The sequence below is a fragment of the Lepisma saccharinum genome, chromosome 3, assembly GCF_977018435.1.
Source record: "Lepisma saccharinum chromosome 3, izLepSacc3.1, whole genome shotgun sequence".
NCBI classification, from domain to species: domain Eukaryota; kingdom Metazoa; phylum Arthropoda; class Insecta; order Zygentoma; family Lepismatidae; genus Lepisma; species Lepisma saccharinum.
In genome coordinates this window covers 34,098,393-34,115,986 of record NC_139231.1, presented here as the reverse complement: position 1 = coordinate 34,115,986, position 17,594 = coordinate 34,098,393, and the positions used below count along the sequence as shown (strand labels likewise).

At 37.6% G+C, this 17,594-nt stretch overlaps 1 protein-coding gene across 5 annotated transcripts in view; it reads right to left on the bottom strand.

Moving 5' to 3' along the window:
• Impbeta11 (importin beta11) overlaps positions 1-17,594 on the bottom strand; it is a 96,998-nt gene that overhangs the window by 11,307 nt on the left and 68,097 nt on the right. For all 5 annotated transcript variants that reach the window (XM_083118418.1, XM_083118417.1, XM_083118415.1 and 2 more), the window contains exons 12-16: positions 17,194-17,358; positions 15,739-15,931; positions 9,166-9,245; positions 6,443-6,600; positions 2,480-2,576 (exon numbers count right to left, since the gene is read on the bottom strand). In XM_083118418.1, the coding sequence (XP_082974544.1) occupies positions 2,480-2,576; positions 6,443-6,600; positions 9,166-9,245; positions 15,739-15,931; positions 17,194-17,358 (693 nt within the window). The remainder of the gene's footprint in view (positions 1-2,479; positions 2,577-6,442; positions 6,601-9,165; positions 9,246-15,738; positions 15,932-17,193; positions 17,359-17,594) is intronic.

Sequence of the window (17,594 nt, the reverse complement as noted above, 5' to 3'; positions counted from 1 at the left end):
TCTTTCTTACGAAATAATTGTCTACTTAACGAGATGAGACATTTTAAGTGTGAAGAAAATCCATAAAAACAAGAAAATATATTTAAAAAAATTGAAATAATGAAATTACGGAACTCATCCAAGAATCTGCGGGGGTCTGGTCAGTAGGGCATCTGACAACCATGCAGGAGATCCGGATTCGATTCCCGGAATTGGTTGTAATTTTTCCGGCTTTGTCGCCGCATAAATATCCCCGATAATTCACATCTGGATTGTCTCACTGTTATTACCAACAAAACATTTTACAATAATTAAGCTTATTGTCGTTTGAATTCAGAAATTCAAACGTGCCGCGGGAAGGTGGACTGGTGACTGAGTTATTCTTGTCGGCCTAGCCTTTGTCTATACATTAGCCGCTTTCAACGAACCAAGAACTTTCTTTAGTTAATGCTTATTGTTCACACAAAAAAATAAATGATCATTGAACATTGTTGCAGCAGAGATACAAAACAACTTTTTTCTCTTTAAAATCATAGTTGCCCTTATACATTATTTTAAAGAATTAGTGTTTATTTTCAAGGCATTCACTCTTAAAGACGCGTGTTTAGAATGCTGTCCTTTTCTCCATGCTGCATGGGAATAATAATTCAAATTATATTATTATTAGTAGTAGTAGTAGTAGCAGTAGTAGTACTGTCGCAGGTCCTTGACAGTGATAAATTGGTCATTTTTATTTTTTCCACAGCATTTTTCATATTATTTCAAAAGCTCAAAGGGGGGGTGGGGTTAAACCCCGTAACCCCCCCTTGCGTACGCCACTGGTTTAAAGTGAAATTCAATTCCAAACCTGAATGATTATCGACTGCCACGCTGTTTAATGACTTGTCCTAGAATACGCATTGTGTGAAAACAGTTCGCAAGTTGCGTGTTTCCTTTTTCACGCTGGATTACAATGCAAGTCAAGGAAGGAATTTGGACTGCTCCCTTGAATGGGGAAGGAGGGTGAATGAAGTTGGTTAAAGCAAAGAAAAGTGACTTTTTTTTACAATGTATTTTACACAGCCGAACCAGAACGAAAATTACAGCCCTGCCTTTATTTTTTTGTCTGGTACCTAGAGAGGTTGTGTTGTTTCTCCCGAGAGATCTAATCTTACCAGTTAATCTTGTAACAGACAATGCTCCAGTAAACCCGTATAAAATCCAACATTCATTCTGCCCGATTATCTCCCGACTTTTGCTGGCACCCGTCTGACTGGTGTCAAGATTCTTTGAGTTTCGCTTGCGAAAAGCGAGAGATTGTTTTCCTTTCCATTGGTCTCAGTGCAAACGGGTTTCTCATGAACTAGAATTGTAAGAATTTCCTGGAAAAGCAACGACTGTGCACAATTGAAATAAAGTAACATTATTTTAAATTCTCTTTTGTGAAAACTTTTTCATGTTCTATTTTCCTTCTCACAACACGCATCCTGTGCATAACAGGTTGTATAACTACCAGGATAAATGGTGTTACCATCTCCTAGGCATCTTTGGGTCCGTTTGAGCTCCCTTTAAGCTGCAAATTGGTGCAAATTCCAATAACGACTCCTTCGAAATAACAACCCTTTTCCCGGGAACTGTGAAAGGTCGTTGAATCGAGAGTTGACTGTATCTTCTGTCACTGTTTTTTCACATTCACACCCCCAGCAGTTATTAAAAATTGCAGACAATAGTGTCAACATGTGTATTATGATGAAGTTTCTTGTGAAAGAAGGCAACAAACTGGTACACACTTACATAGTTTGTTTTAAGTCTACTTCATGCTCAAATAGATTGATCGGGACTGGACTTCCCGTTTAAAGTGGAATCCGAAACACTGTGCAATGTGCCCACACTGAGGATTGAACCCAAAATCTCTACAGCATTATGACTATGCCATCTGGTGGGCCCATGTGAACATTTACAGAAGACTTTGAATACAGTGGGATGATGAGATAATCACCTGCAGTAAACCATTTCAATAGTAGAAATGTTTTATACAGATGCCTAAGTCTATGATGCAACAATTCTGGCCTGTTGTGGTTGCATGAGCAACGTAGTTGTTTCCATGAACATTCAACATGTAAAGTGTCTGAACAGTCAGTCATACTTGATCATCAAAAGCACCTTTCTTCTGCAGGACAATGTACAACTTTAAACGTGCAAGTCAGACAAGATATTTTTCAGTGTGAATTCTACTTTTTTGTTTCTTTTGACCCTTAATGTTCTTCATGGGAGGCTGGCATTTCACCAAATGTAAAAAAAGTGAAAAAGGCTGTCAGATCCTGGTTCTAGAAGCTAGTGAAATACTGAAATAAGTATGTACATGTAGAAAAGGACATCGTGAAAATAAAATAATAATATGATTTCCACTTCAATAAATGTGTTCTCTTACTTCATACACCTAAAAGTCCCAGCTTTCCTGAACACCTCTCACATTTAGATATATTACTGAACACAAATGACTGAAAACAAGAAAACATACTTGACCAAATACATCACTTGAGCAAAGAAGAATTCTTGACATCACAGACAGATACACGGACATCAACAATGGATAGTCGTCATCCTTGTACACAGCCCTAAAAAGAATACAGAAGTTCATGATGGATGCGGTAAATGCAGTTTAAGCATTATGTACGTGAAGTTTCATGTTTCCATGTTGCAGAATTGGATATTTTTTTTCCGATGAATTTCGAGGGCTCATTGCCTTCATTTACTAAGGGCATGGCATCTGGAGTGTAGATGGTAGAGCGTCACTTCTTTGTTTGTTTGTTCCCGGGCAGCGGTAGTTGCATCTTCTCCCATCTGGCAGCACAGGTGTGTGTTTCTTGACTTGTCATCTGCTGTGCTTTCTGCATTCTGCCATCAAGTGGTGTTGTGGTTGAAGGTTTGGCCATGTGTTGCATGCACAGTAACACCGAGCAACACAACACAACAAATGGCCCAACCACCACCCAACAACGATGACATCGGAAAGCAGAAAGCACAGCAGACAACACAAGCCAAGAAACACACACACACCAGCACTGCCAGATGAGAGAAAATGCAACTACCACTTCCTGGAAACAAACAAAGAAGTGATGTGCTTCCATCTCCGCTCCAGATGTCGTACCCTTAGTGAATGAAGGCAATGAGATCTTGAAATTAATCCCTAAAAATTATCCAATTCCACAATGTGGAAACACAAAACTTCACATACATACTACAGAAGTTAATAAAAAGTTGTCATCAACATATTTAAAAACGAGCCAAAATCACAAAACGTACATCAACATTTTTGGTCCTTCTTTAAGATTGGAAGGAAAGAAAGAGTCACTTACTCCTTGCCTACACTGCAGGTAGTTGCATGAAACAGCTGATTGCTGCAGGGACATGGCAAGGACATCAAGTTTTTATAATTTTTAATGGTTAAGTACTTAACCATGCTTTAACCCTTCCACAGCTACTTTTACCTTTCATCTCTCAAGGACAGAGGTCAGTCTGAAAATTTGGACACAACAAGGTACATGATTTAATTGTATCTTGTTTTTAATAAATAAATTATATCAAGATTACCAAACTAAACAAATGTAGTAATTACAACTTAATACAAATTCGATACTGGACTTTGGTAAATGTAATTCACAGACATTCATTTTGCTGGTTACTCCCTCCATTACCTGTTATAAATTATCTCTACATTGGCAGGTATACAAGTCAATGAAAAACAAACATGGACTTCACACAACCAGTATCTTGTAAACTTCTCCAGAATATTGATTTCATGCAACAGAAATGTTAATCAATAACTCATCCGCAAATGAAATGCAGACTTTTATGCAGGTATGGCATAGGAAAACAGCTATGTTCCACTATTATGTAAACACAAAATCGTCAACACCTTAAGCATAATTTACTGTGTCAGTTGGTACACATGATACGTATATATCATAAAGGAAGAGACTTCCTTATCTACTTCTGAAAATTATTGATTTTGATGCCCTGCTAGAATCCTCATCTGCATGTCCACTACCTGCAATCAAGATGCCATCAACATGTAGACAATAAAGGGAGCAGGCCTTTAATAATATACACTATCTACCAAAAAGTAATTGGGCACCTATGATGGTGGTTAATTTAGTATCTAATTTGATTCGTGTGGCCTTCATGTTGTTCCATGAGCAAGAGAACCACTTTTGAAAGAGATGGCACATAGTGCAGAGCTATCAGACTTTGATAAGGGCATAATTATGGGCTGCCACCTCTGTGGGCTGTCTATAGATCGACCACAAGGAAAAAACCTTGGGACGAAAAGTCCCCGTGCAGCTTTCCCTTCTTCCCTCCACCTCGGGCCATAAGGAAGCATGGTCCACTCTCCCTCCCCACCCCCACTCGCGGGGATACGGTGCACAGAAGTCGCGGGTCTGCGCAGGTTGTTTTGCTCGTGGTTCCACTATAGCAGGGCCATAACCGCAAAGTTAAACAAGGATCAAATCAACAATAGCATTTGTGCTTTGTAAGTGGAAGGTGCATGGACTTGTGACAATGGTGAACTTTGAGGGCGACCAAAAAAACTGACTAATAGAGATCAGAGAACCCTAAACGTGAAATTGTCAAAAACAAGACACAGCCAATGGCTACTATCAGACAGTTTACGGCAGCAATAGGCACGTCAGTTTCCATTGGAACATGCAAAAAGAGACTCACCAACTCGGATATTCCAAAAGAGCAGCAGCACATAAGCTGCATATCAAGAAGTTGAATAAAGCTCAGCATCTCAAGTGGTGTTTGGACCATCGCAATTGGACACTGGAGCAGTGGAAAGCTGTTCTGTGGAGTGATGAGTCGAGATTCACATTGTTTTGGTCTGATGGACGTGTATGGGTGTGGCAGCTACCTGGGGAACGGCTTCTACCAGTGTGTATAGTGCCTACCAGGTAATTTGGTGGTGGTGGAGTAATGGTGTGGGACCACTGGTTTTTGTTCATGGCACAATGAACTCACAGGTATACTGTACAATACTAGACAATGAAATGCTCCCAACCTTGTGCCGTTTTTACGGAATGGACCCCTGTTACTTCCAGGATGACAATGCTAATGCTAGGTGCCATGTTTCGGAGGCTACTATACAGTGGTATGCCGACAACAATGTTCACCAATTGGTCTGGCCTGCACAGAGTCCTGATCTCAATCCCATAGAACACATCCACATTTGGGATGCATTGGACCGGTGGGTGAGGTCTCGGGAGATGCGGCCAAATTCCATTGTCCAACTGAGTGAGATCTTCCAAGAGCAAGGGCAACGCATTCAAATGGAAGTCCTCCACAAACTAGTCGAGAGCATGCCTGACAGAGTGGCTGCTGTTATAGCAGCAAGAGGTGGCTACACGAGGTTCTAACAGGGTTCGCACCACCAGACAACTATTTTGTACAGGTGCCCAATTACTTTTTGGTAGATAGTGTATATTTTACAAAAGCGGCATCCTTGTCAAGGCATCTTCTATTTGTATTTTTGTAATTTAGTGTTGCTTTTCTGCCACTTTTGGCTAATTGGGACGATGAGTATTAGTGATGATTAAGTGAAATTGATGAATGGATATTCACAAAGAACACCCACGCAGGCGAGATCGAAATTTGGTCATTAATGTGCTTGACCACCACCAACATTCAGGACAGATACATGTTTATAAGTTGAAATATTATTTTTCTAAAATTTACAGTTGTAACAATGCATATTTGTAATTATATTCATTAGCTGTAGTGAACCTCGGAAACAATGTACTTCAAATTGTCAGAAAAATCCAGATACTCGGAAAAAAGTATTAAGTTTTCGTACATTTATGGATAAAGACATTTGTGTATTTGAGCATTCAAATCCAAAAATATTGTAGGAACATCATCCTGATGACAAAAAAGATGAAAAATGAAGACTTTCTTACAATAGTTTTTCTTGTTTCCTATTTCAGTTATTTTATGTCATTTTTCTACCTCTTGGATTAATTACAATGAAGGTGAATGATGTGGTGAAACAGATGATGGGATAAAGCACAATGAAACGCAGACCACTATGGCATGGAAGCTGGATTGATTGATTGATTTGCTTTATTCTACTTTGCTTTTTGTGCCACTTTTGGCTAATTTGCGAAGATGGGGATGAGTGATGACATGATTAAATTGATGAATGGACATTCACAAACATCCATGGCAAGGCCAGGATTCGAACCCAGGACTCCTGGTGCATTAGCGCGATCTGCTAACCACTCCGCCATGGAAGCTGGAATGATAATGTTTTAAAACAAAAGATGTACAGAGTATGAAGCTCTTCAATTACATTCATGAATCTTTTTTCCATTGCCTATATCATTTGCAAAAAAATCATGTTTATCAAGGCCCAAAATATGCTTGTTTTTGTTACAGCAATTTAATCAATTTATTTGATTGGCAAAAGAAACAAAGGGGTACTTACTCGAATACACGAGGTAGAATTGGTTTTATTAGCTCACAAGATGGACCTGGAAGTGCTCGGAGACACATTTCCAGAAGCCTCATTGTCATTATTATAGCTTCAGGCCTTAAATCTGACAGCATGTCATTAATCGCATTTATCACAGTAACACCATATGCCTATGGAATAAAACAAGATGAGCAACACAAGGCACACAATGAGTAAAATAGAAATGTCATTTTATAAATTCTCAGCAACCATCTACTTTTTTCCCGTGTATGTATGTATTGCTTGCATTGTAGAATTGTTTCTCTTGTAACTTATGGTTCTTACAAGCACACAAACAGTTTTCAACGTAATGTTTTGGAAGAACACACGCTCCCATCATCAGACATTTATTCTTGTTTGATTAATCGACAAGAATAAATGGTTGTTCTTACAAATGATTCTTGTTTGATTTCCAAAATGTGTGGCATTCTTCAACACATCAACATCAGTATTATTCACTGCCAAGTGTGTTTGTATCCTTATGAAGGGGAAACTGAACACAGTAAAAGCAGACGTAATATTTTACATTGCTGAATGAATGTTTTGACAATGAAGCAACCAAGAGCATGGATAAACATGGCAAGATTCACGCAAAAACAAAGTGGAACATTTTCTTCTGTGTTGACTGCAAGACAAGTAAACAAATAACTGTCCTCTTAATTTTGCCAATTTTGAACACTCACTTCCCATTTCTGATCCATTTCTTTGCAAATGTCAGTGTCTACAACATATAGTAATAGGCCTGAACAAATACTGATGTTGATGTATTGGTACCACCCGATATCCATGGGTTACCTGTGTTAGAAAGTACCATTTTGAATTTAACACTGATGTTGGTCAAAATTTTTTTCTGGAATCTTGGTTGATTTGTTGTTTTAAGTCCACTTTATGCACAGTAAGGCTAATTGGGACTGGACCTACAGTTTAAAGTGGGATCCGAACCACTTGTGCCTCCACCGGGTATCGAACCCGGGACCCCTTGATTACAAGGCGACGACGCTACCACTGCGCCATCGGGGAGGCTGGTATCTGAGAATCTTGTGAGATTCACAAAAGGGAATACCAAATTTCTGCAGGGCCTAAATATCTGGAAATGATGCAACACTTGTAATTTTTATTAAATCAGTATTGTGTGGACAAGTGGATTTTACAATGAAGTAACACGATTTTTAATATTCTGATTATCTTATATGTGAATTTATGACTCACTCTCTCTCTCTCACACCCCTCCCCCCACACACACCACTCCAAATTTGTGATTCATACATTAAAAAAAAAGTGTCTTACACTGCTGGAGTCAGATTTCTACTTGAAAAATATATTGTGGTTCAGTGGTTCTTAACTTTTCATTTACCATGCCACCCTTTAAACCAGGGTTGTTAAAGGTCCAGGAATTTTAAATAAATTCAATTCTGGTCCAGGAGAGAAAATCACCAAACGTAAATAGGTTCTGGACCGTAAAGAACCTTTTTATCTGACAAGTATTTCAATTCGGTCCAGGAACCTTTTCTCCAGATGAGTTTAAATACAGTCCAGCTACCTTTTTTCCAGCTCAATTTAAATACAGGCCAGGAACCTTTTTTCCGGATGAATTTAAATATGGTCCAGGAATCATTTTTCCAGATTAATTTAAATAGGGTCCAAGTTCTGTATTGAAATGAAACAATACACAACCTGGATCGAATTTAAATAGTGCGAGGGGGAAAGGTTTCGGTCTTGTTACAGAACTCAATCGAACCCATTAGAATTATGCGTTCCTGGGTCTTTAACCATCCCTGGGTTGTTAAAGGTCCAGTTATTGTAAATAAATTCAATTCTCGACCAGGAGAGAAAATCAGCAAGTGTAAATGAGTTCTAGACCACAAAGAACCTTTTTAAGTTTAAAGTATTTCAATTCGGTCCAGGAACCTTTTTTCGGATGAATTTAAATACTGTCCATGAACCTTTTTTCAATGATACAATACGCAACTTGGACTGAATTTAAATTGTGCGAGAAAAAAGATTATGGTCCTGCAGTGGAACACAATAGAACCCATTAGAATTTATGGGTTCCTGGACCTTAAACAAACCTGCTCTAAACATTTTTTTTTACTCAATATTTGAAGCCCTAAAATGCATCAAATATTTACATGAAAGATCCTTAATCAATGGTCTTTAATTACATTTTTCAATACAATTTATTAGAATGCTTGCTTTTTATTGCAATGATGATAATAATAATAAGAGTACTTAACTGTGAATGATAACTGGATATTATTTTCATGAGGCTGGTGCTGGATTTCACTTAATGTACGGGTGAATAGATGAAATTTGTATTCTACGTTCTAACTTTATGTTTTCCAAACAGTCTCTGTACATGCTTTTACACTAAATGAGGTAGAAAATGATTTTTTGCGCATCTGTGGATACTTCTATGAACTCATATTTCTCTATTGCTAACTTCATAAAAATTACCTCAAAATGGATCTCTAATCCAGTTATTTCTTTCTGACAAATATAAAAGATCTTAACATTCATTTCTTCAAACCTTTATGGCCCATGAACCACAGGTCAAGAACCACTGGACCAGATTAAAGTTGAAGCATCACTGGATGGTTTCGAAATTGTTCTGGCTATGTAATTTTGAATGCTGTACTTACATATTGCTTACTTACCTTCCATTTATTATTATTACACTTTTACAAATTGACCATTACCTGTAAAAATTCTTCAGGAGCCAACAAAAGATATGCTTGAATGATATAAAAACATGTGCGAAGGTTTTCAGATGAAAATTCTGAAATAAAAATAATATATATGTAGGTGACATTACAAAAGGGGAAAAAAAAAGAAAAGGAAGAACACATGAGAGATATAAATAATCGAAACACAGCCTCGGTGTCTGGTTCTGAAAATTAATGGTAATTCCTAGTTTAAATACTTCCTTTAATAAAATTACCTTAATTATTCAAGATAAATAGAAGCATTCCCTGACTTTTCCAGGTGTTCCAGACCAAGTCATTAGGGCAATTAATGTACATGAACATGTATGTACAGTAGCAGCGATTAGGGGAGTGTGTGTGAGGGGGATTGTCCCCCTACTTTTTGCTCCACCATCTTAATGCTATCCTTTATCTACCATTAACTGTCCTTGCCCCAACCACAAAGTTTTGGCACCCACATATGTAAGAAAATCAGAGCACTTAGATGAAAATTCACACTTAGTCACACTCAAGTTTATAACCATGAACTGTAGTACATCAGATTAATCTTTTCACCACAAAGCATACTTGATCCTCTTGTACCTGTATATTTATGGGAATTTACCAATATACTAGCAAGCTTTCATTATCACATTATGTGAAATTATTTATGGCCTCCCTTCACCCCTTATAGCCATCCGATCCACCCATACATTATAAAATAATTGTTTTACCAATTTTTTGGAGTTAATTTATTTCCATAACAATTCAGTAGTTACAAGAAAAATAATGTGTGTTTATAAATTGAATGTAATTTTGTAAAATAGTTTTTACTCGAAAAAAACAACACACCTACACTATTTTCTTCTTTAATGCTTTCATCTTTTCATCAAATTCTTGGATTTCAGCTTTCTTTGCACTCAGTTCTTTCAGTTCGGATATAATCCTTTTCCTCTCTCCTAAATGAGTCTTCTGAGTTTTTGTTGTATCATGCTTCCTTTTCAGTGCTTCCTTCCACTTTCCATTTGCATTCCTTGCTGCATGGATTAAAGATTTCGTTATAGGGACTTTTTCAACCCTCCATAACTTACAATTGCATCATGTATACATCGTTGGGCAATAAGTGAGTCCTCATCAAGATTATCCACAAGGCATCGCTTACTTACAGAGAAACTGAGCTCAACAGAAGCATTTCCATGTGAAAGCATTGAAATCTTCAGGAGAAACAGTATAAAGGAAATAGGAATTGTAGCTTTCCTGGCGATGTGATTCGAAAACAAGTGTTCTCGTAGGACACACATCCGGGTAGTTAAGCAGAATTCTAGCCAGGCACGGGGTGAAGACCATTCACAGGCTGCCACTGAAAACCAAGGCCCTACTCCCTTCAGTCAAAGATGTCCTGGAACTCCGTATTCCAGGAGTATACCGAATACCCTGCGAGTGTGGAACACCATACATAGGCTAGACAGGATGCACCATTGAGCAGCAGTGGAATGAACATCAACGCAATATCTGATTATTCCAACCTGAAAAGTCAGGACTTGCGGAACACAGCATCGCTGAGAGACATAGAATTTTATTTGCAGACACAAAAATAATATCCAGATATACCGGTTACTGGAACCGACAGGTAAAGGAAGCCATAGCCATATCACGGGAAAGCACCACTCTCAACAGGTATGTAAGACTCCAGCTCAGTCACGCCTGGAACCCACTCCTCCGTAAAAACAAGACACCAGCCAATGAGAACACCAGGATCCAGAGAGAGCCAATAGGAAGACAGAATCCAAACTCCGCCACATTAAAGTCATGTATATTAATCTACACTGGTCTCCATTTCTACATTCCCTGAAGATGAGCGCAATGTATGCCCTCGAAACGTTGGAAGCCAACTGCAATTTAACCTGGCTGGTAACCCGAGAACACTTGTTCGAGTATAAAGGAACTGTACAGACTTCAAGAATTGTCATCCACATCTGATCCAGCTGATCAACAGCAATGTCAATTTTTTTCATTCTTGCAATCACACTGTCATTACTACATAAGTCAGTATATATATCTGCAGCAGGGCCAGAAAAATGGCGCTTTTCAACTAGGACTTGTAATGCCACATTTACTTGGTCTTCACCTACTTTTCCATCCAAAACAGATGCTTTAGAGAGACATGCTGCACCATATGTGAGCCTATATCAATGGTGATCTCATACATATCTTCTTACACAAACATTGTAATATTTTCAGACAATCTTCACGAAAATGTAACACCTGAACGTCAGATAGTTTCACAGATCTAAATGCTGCTTCGGTTGCAAATCTAATGTCAACTTCTTTTGCAGAACACCCACCAATCTGGATCAGTTAGATTTAGTTTCAAAAGATCTTCAGAACTTACAGCTTCAAGTAGAATGGACATCTTTATAAACCTGGACATATGGGATTTCAGTAGCTTGATCAAATGTTCATAAAGGAAAGGCACCACTGGTGAATCAGACTGAAACCTGACAAGAAAGGGTTCTACAGTATATCAGCTGCAATAGTCTGAAAGAAAGATTGCCTGACTGTAACAGAAGATTCCTCACTTGTGACTTAATAGTTTTAAGCTTTCACACCTTGGTTGTTCCTTGGTACCAGAAACTCTGTCAGCATAGGTTTTCAGAAATAGTAAAAGGTACTGTGCTTTTTCCACCACACTTCCATTGTCTAACCACCGAATTAAACAACACTTTTTTGAAAAAAACTTTTGATCCTGTAATTCTTGTGAAATCTGCTCTCTCAGCTGGAACATTTTTAAATAAATTGTACACTGCTCTTAAGAATACCACTACGTTCCAACCAGAACTCTGAAAAGATGCTTTGAAAGCATCATGAAGAACATGAAGTCCGCAGCTTCCTATTTCCAGCAATGTTGTACTTTCTGGCTCATTAATAGCCATGTTTTCCTTGAAAAAGGCGAGAAATTTCCAGTTAACTGCTGGTCCATCCATGGATATTTGCACTGTTTTTCAAATTCATACCTTTTACACCTTCTTGAAAGGCCAGTAGCAAGTCACTAGATTTGGTATGGCCCAGAAACAAAAATACAAATTTTTCCAGAAAAATAGTAAATGTCCCTGACTTTTACAGAAAAATAAAATTCCCTGACTTTTCCAGGTTTTAATAGTTTTTCTTGTATGTACGCATTGCTTGCATTATAGAATTATTTTCCTGTAGTTTACGGTTATTACAAGCATAAGAAAACAGTTTTTTGTTGTGACGTTTCAGGAGAACACACACTCCTTTCATCAGACATTTATTTTCATTTTGACTAAAGATACAGTTATAACAATGGTTAGTAATTTTTTAAACAAAAAGAATCCATTATATAATGGATGTTGTCAATGTTACATTGTTGTAGCAACTTAACTGTGAAAAAAGCAGTCTGTTTTATTTTTATTTCAGATTTTTTTAAAATTATGAATCCCAAATATGATCAGGTAATTCAAATTCATCATTGTTTTCACAAAGTCTCTTCATGTTTTCTGTTACATTAAATTTTCAAGATGGTGGCTTACTCCATTTGTGAAAAAGAAAACTTCATACTGGATCTATGTTACCATTTTCATTATTTAATTTATTCCAGTGTTCTTCTGCAATGAACGAAGCTTCCCAGACATTCAACTCTGTGTTTCCCGTTAATCTTTTTAAAACCCTTCTCTTTTTAATCAAATGCTTCTCTTCGATGATATGAGTTGACAAACCTGTTCTTGGGTTTAGATTTATAATGTGGATAAGCAAGGTGCTCTCATGCTGTTGTGTCATCATGGAAATTGACTATCACGGACAAAAGTGGACAACTTGGTTCTTATGGAAAGAAGGTGTAACATCACCAGATTGTGAATCCGTTATGGGAAGTGTGCGGAAATGATTTTCCTAGCCAAGAAGCTGAGTTTTTGTTGGGTGCTGGCTTTCAAGGATGGGAGTGAGTGTGTGACCAAGTGCCCAAATCCTGACTATCATTGAGAACATTTCTGACAGCATTAAACACAACAGACATGTTACACTTTAACTGTTGCATCGTAAAACAGAGGTGGGGAAGGTGACGATCCATGACATCACCAAAAAAGATTTCAAAATGAGAAAGGTCTGTCCTGAATGGGTGTGATATGACCTTAGGTTAAGTTCTTCACATATTTTGACACTCCTTAAGAAGTAGCTATCAGTGAAATGGAAGCACGACAACAGCATGTGGCCAAAAAACCCTAAATCAGGTTTCATGTGAAATACAGCTGGTATCTGTATTCTGGGATGCTGACGGCATCCTGCTGCTGGTATGGCTCATACATGGTGAATAAATCAACAGTAACAGGTACTATGAATCAGTTCCATCATCTTCATTGCAGAGTTCAGCAAAATCGGCTGGGGAAATGGACTAAACATTATTTTTTTTACATGGTAACACTAGACCACATACATCTGCACAGACTAGGACAAAACTACAGAAACTCAGGTATACCATCCTCCATACTCGCCAGACCTTGCACCCTCTGATTATGCTTTGTTTGACAGCACGAAAGAACCGCTACCCAGAATTTCACTCATGCTGAATCCTTACAGGAGACTGTCCACTCCTTGTGTCATGCCAGCCAAAAAGACTGGTTCTGTTGAACACATATAAAGTTTCCAGAAAGATGGCATCAGGCAGGGGGGAGAATATGTTCATCATGTCTGAAAATCGCATATTTCTGCTATGGGATCTTACTCTTTTCTAACCAACCCAAGTATAATATACTTCATAATTTATTATGAGATGTTACTGTCTTAATTGTATATTTTCTTCATTGTTGGCACCCTTGTGAAATAAAAGTTTGCAATTTGACACTTCGACATTTTTTTTTAAAATTTGTAATTCTAATGCCTCCATTTACATTTTAAAATTTATTATTAGTATTTTGGAGCATCAAGATGATGATAGTGACTTGAAGTAACACAGGAAATATTCTGTGTTAAAGAGTTTACAGTATGTTAGGATTATGGAGCTTGCACGACAAGATGTAGTTGGTATAATCATGTAATAACATCTTGTTATAATATGTGTGCAAAGTAATTTCAATGTATAACCATGACAACAGGATTTGTGAATTATCATTTTTGTATAAATTCAAGGGTTATCAAGAAAGTAAGTTCCGGTGAGTTATTAAGAAAAACACAATAATATATTTTCAAACAATTTATATTAAGATTTGCTGTACATACTGTACACTACTTTTCAATGTAACTGTCACCATTGATGAGGTACTTGTAGCAGAGCACTAGTTTTTGTACCCTTTGATCATAGAATGATGCTGCCTTCAATGCAAACCATGTGATCTCGTTGTCATTCTGGCACCACTGACCAGTAAGGAAGCATTTCAGACACAATAACACACGAGTCACCTGGTGCTAAGTGTGGCCTGTACGACAGATATTCGGCAGTTTCATGAATCACCGTCCACATTTCAATGTCCTTCATTGAAGGGTTGCACCCATCCCTGTACAAATGAATCACTTATTGCATGTTCTCCAACACCTCCCAAAGTTGATGGCAAATTTCAGCTGATTTGTGCTCCTGACATTCACACAACAGATTACAGACTGGATTTCACATGTGACAGGCTTCTTTAGTTTCTGAACATTATGAACACACACCACAATATGTAAATGCTGTGTAAAAGTCTGCCAGTGGCGTCTGAACCTTGCCAAAGAACCAACAAACTCAGCATGCATACACATGACTGTTACCATTGCATTGCAGTAGCAATACTTGCAAATGGAACTTATTTTGTGGATATGCTTTGTAACATTGGTGAGATTTACACGAGAAATTTAGGTAACCTGCAGGCAGGCACTCTCCAAACACCACCCACCTTCTAGTGGTGGCTGTAGATATTGTTCCAAAGGAAAATTGTTGACAACATAGTTATCTTAAACCTCTTCTCATGCATGCTTAGAAAAATATTATTTTGTAGATCACTAATTTGAGAAATCTAATGCAGTTAGGATCTGCTTAAGAAAAACAAGCAAGATTTTTGCAGCATACAAATGGCTGCAGAGATGGTTGTTACATGGCTCAAGCAACAACCAGCCACGCTTTTATTTCTACATCACTTGGTATGGCAATAAGGTTCAGCTGAGTTTCCTTATCCCATCACTGTAGGTCACTCATTGTTGCAAGCCATCAGCAACAACCAGAACTTGGGAGACCAATAGAGGACACTATTATAAAACTCAATATTTTTTATTATTGTAAATTTAGCATGCATTTAAACTTAAGGTGTTGGAGCCAGTATGGTAGCTGAATTTTTTCAATGGGAAATTTTAGTAACTTCCTTTGAAACATTGGGATATTACATATAAAACATCTTCCCCAAGTACCACTAGAGGGGGGCAGTAACCAGAGGGGTGAATTCCCACTAATCCCCCTTCAAATACCAAACTTGTTACAGCCCCTTTCTCATCATATCTCTCTCAAAAGAGTGCAACAACTGAAGGGAAACGCCACCAGCTGCCACTGTACCTACTCAGCACCCCTTCAATTCCACCTACACATGACTATTAACAATTTATACTTACCCAACAATGGAGGCATATAAATAAAAAGTTGCAGAATAGGTGGACTTATACAAATAGTATTCTCCAACACAGCCAACCACAATTCCAGACCCTCTTCCAGGAGATATACATGGCAGTCTTGTTTAATGTCAGTACTTAGTTGAATGACATGAACGAGGAATGGTAACAGTATTTCACTCACCACACCCAATGCCTAAAAATCAAGAATTAGATTACTTATTTGGGATGAACCAATGTGAAAGTAAATATCAGTAAAGTACTAATATAAAATTTACTGGTCCCAATATTCTATCATTATGATATAAAATTACAAATATTCCATGAAGACTGAATAGTTCATTCACTTCCTTAATTAATGTATATAACCAGGTGATTGCAGCTAGTTTTGCTTTTGAAAAATAAATTGCATATTTAGGTATTTATTTTTCGAAAACAGGAACATGAATTTTACATTTATATTCATAAAATAACAACAAAATGGTAGAATTTTGCAACAATGGAATGCAAATTTAACATTCACGAATTTTACACTTTCCTGCATTATAAATTCATTCTTCATGTCCCCAATGGAGCAAAATGTTATGAATTTTTTTCACTTTGGTCACTTTTTCCCCCATATTCAATGACTGGGAGTAACCATTCTGGGAGCAACACAGTTACTAGTCATCAGATGAAATAGTACTGGCTTGAGGAATGTGCACTGCTATCGCCCATGTGGAAACGAGGAGATGATTGATTGATTGATTGATATGCTTTATTTTACTTCGCTTTTGTGCCACTTTTAACTAATTTGCGAAGATGGGGATGAGTGATGATATGATGAAATTGGTGAACGGACACTCACAAACATTCATGCCCAGGTCAGGATTCGAACCTGGGACTCCTGGCATCATAGCGCGATGTGCTAACCACTTCACCACAGGGGCTGGCTACGAGGAGATGAAGGTTGGTTGTGTCCTGACACAATTGGTCCAGCTGCCAAAAAGCAACATTTATTCCATCCTCTTGCACCAGTGATGATGCCCCAATGTTTCCAAATTCCATGTAAGTTAAAGTTCATGTTTCATCCCTGTTGGTTCATATTTTTTTAAAACTTATAATCATGATAATTCAAAATTATTCCCATTATACCTCATAGTGAAGATGCCAGGCACTGATCCTTGTGCATCAACAGATATATTGGATCAGCAAAATTATCAGTAATTTGAATAATAAACTGGCATTCCTATATTGACTGATACCAATAGAGTACCATTAAAAATACAATGCACTGTTACCTATGCAAATATTTTAGCATTCAAATAAATCATTCAACCAGCCCAAGTTTACAAGTTCTATTCCCTCCCCCTCGCCTATGTCTCTGATTTCTGAGATTCACAAGAAATGAACATGCAATCACAACACACCTTAAACGTTTATTCATTCCAGTTAAAGAGAAGTGCTACAGTAACTTACTTGCACAAGATGTACTAATGTGGACACAATCGCACATCTGAGCATGTTATGATCCTGTGATTCCTCCCACATCATAGGAAGATATTGGATTAAAGAAGCACTGAATGGCCTAATTGCTGGACCCACCCTTTCAATGATGAAAGACATCACATACAACACATGCATCTGAAAGAAAGTAAACAAATCCTTTATAAAGAAAATTAAAAGTTAACAATAATAATAATAATCATTTGATAAATATCCAACTATAAGAACTGAACAGATGCTAATATCAGCGATGATACTCTTACAGATTCTGACCAATACCTGATGCATGAAAATTGCAACATCTGAAATTTGTTCAAAATACTTGTAAATTTTAATATATGGTTTGATTGTAACTATGTCATAGCAATCTAATA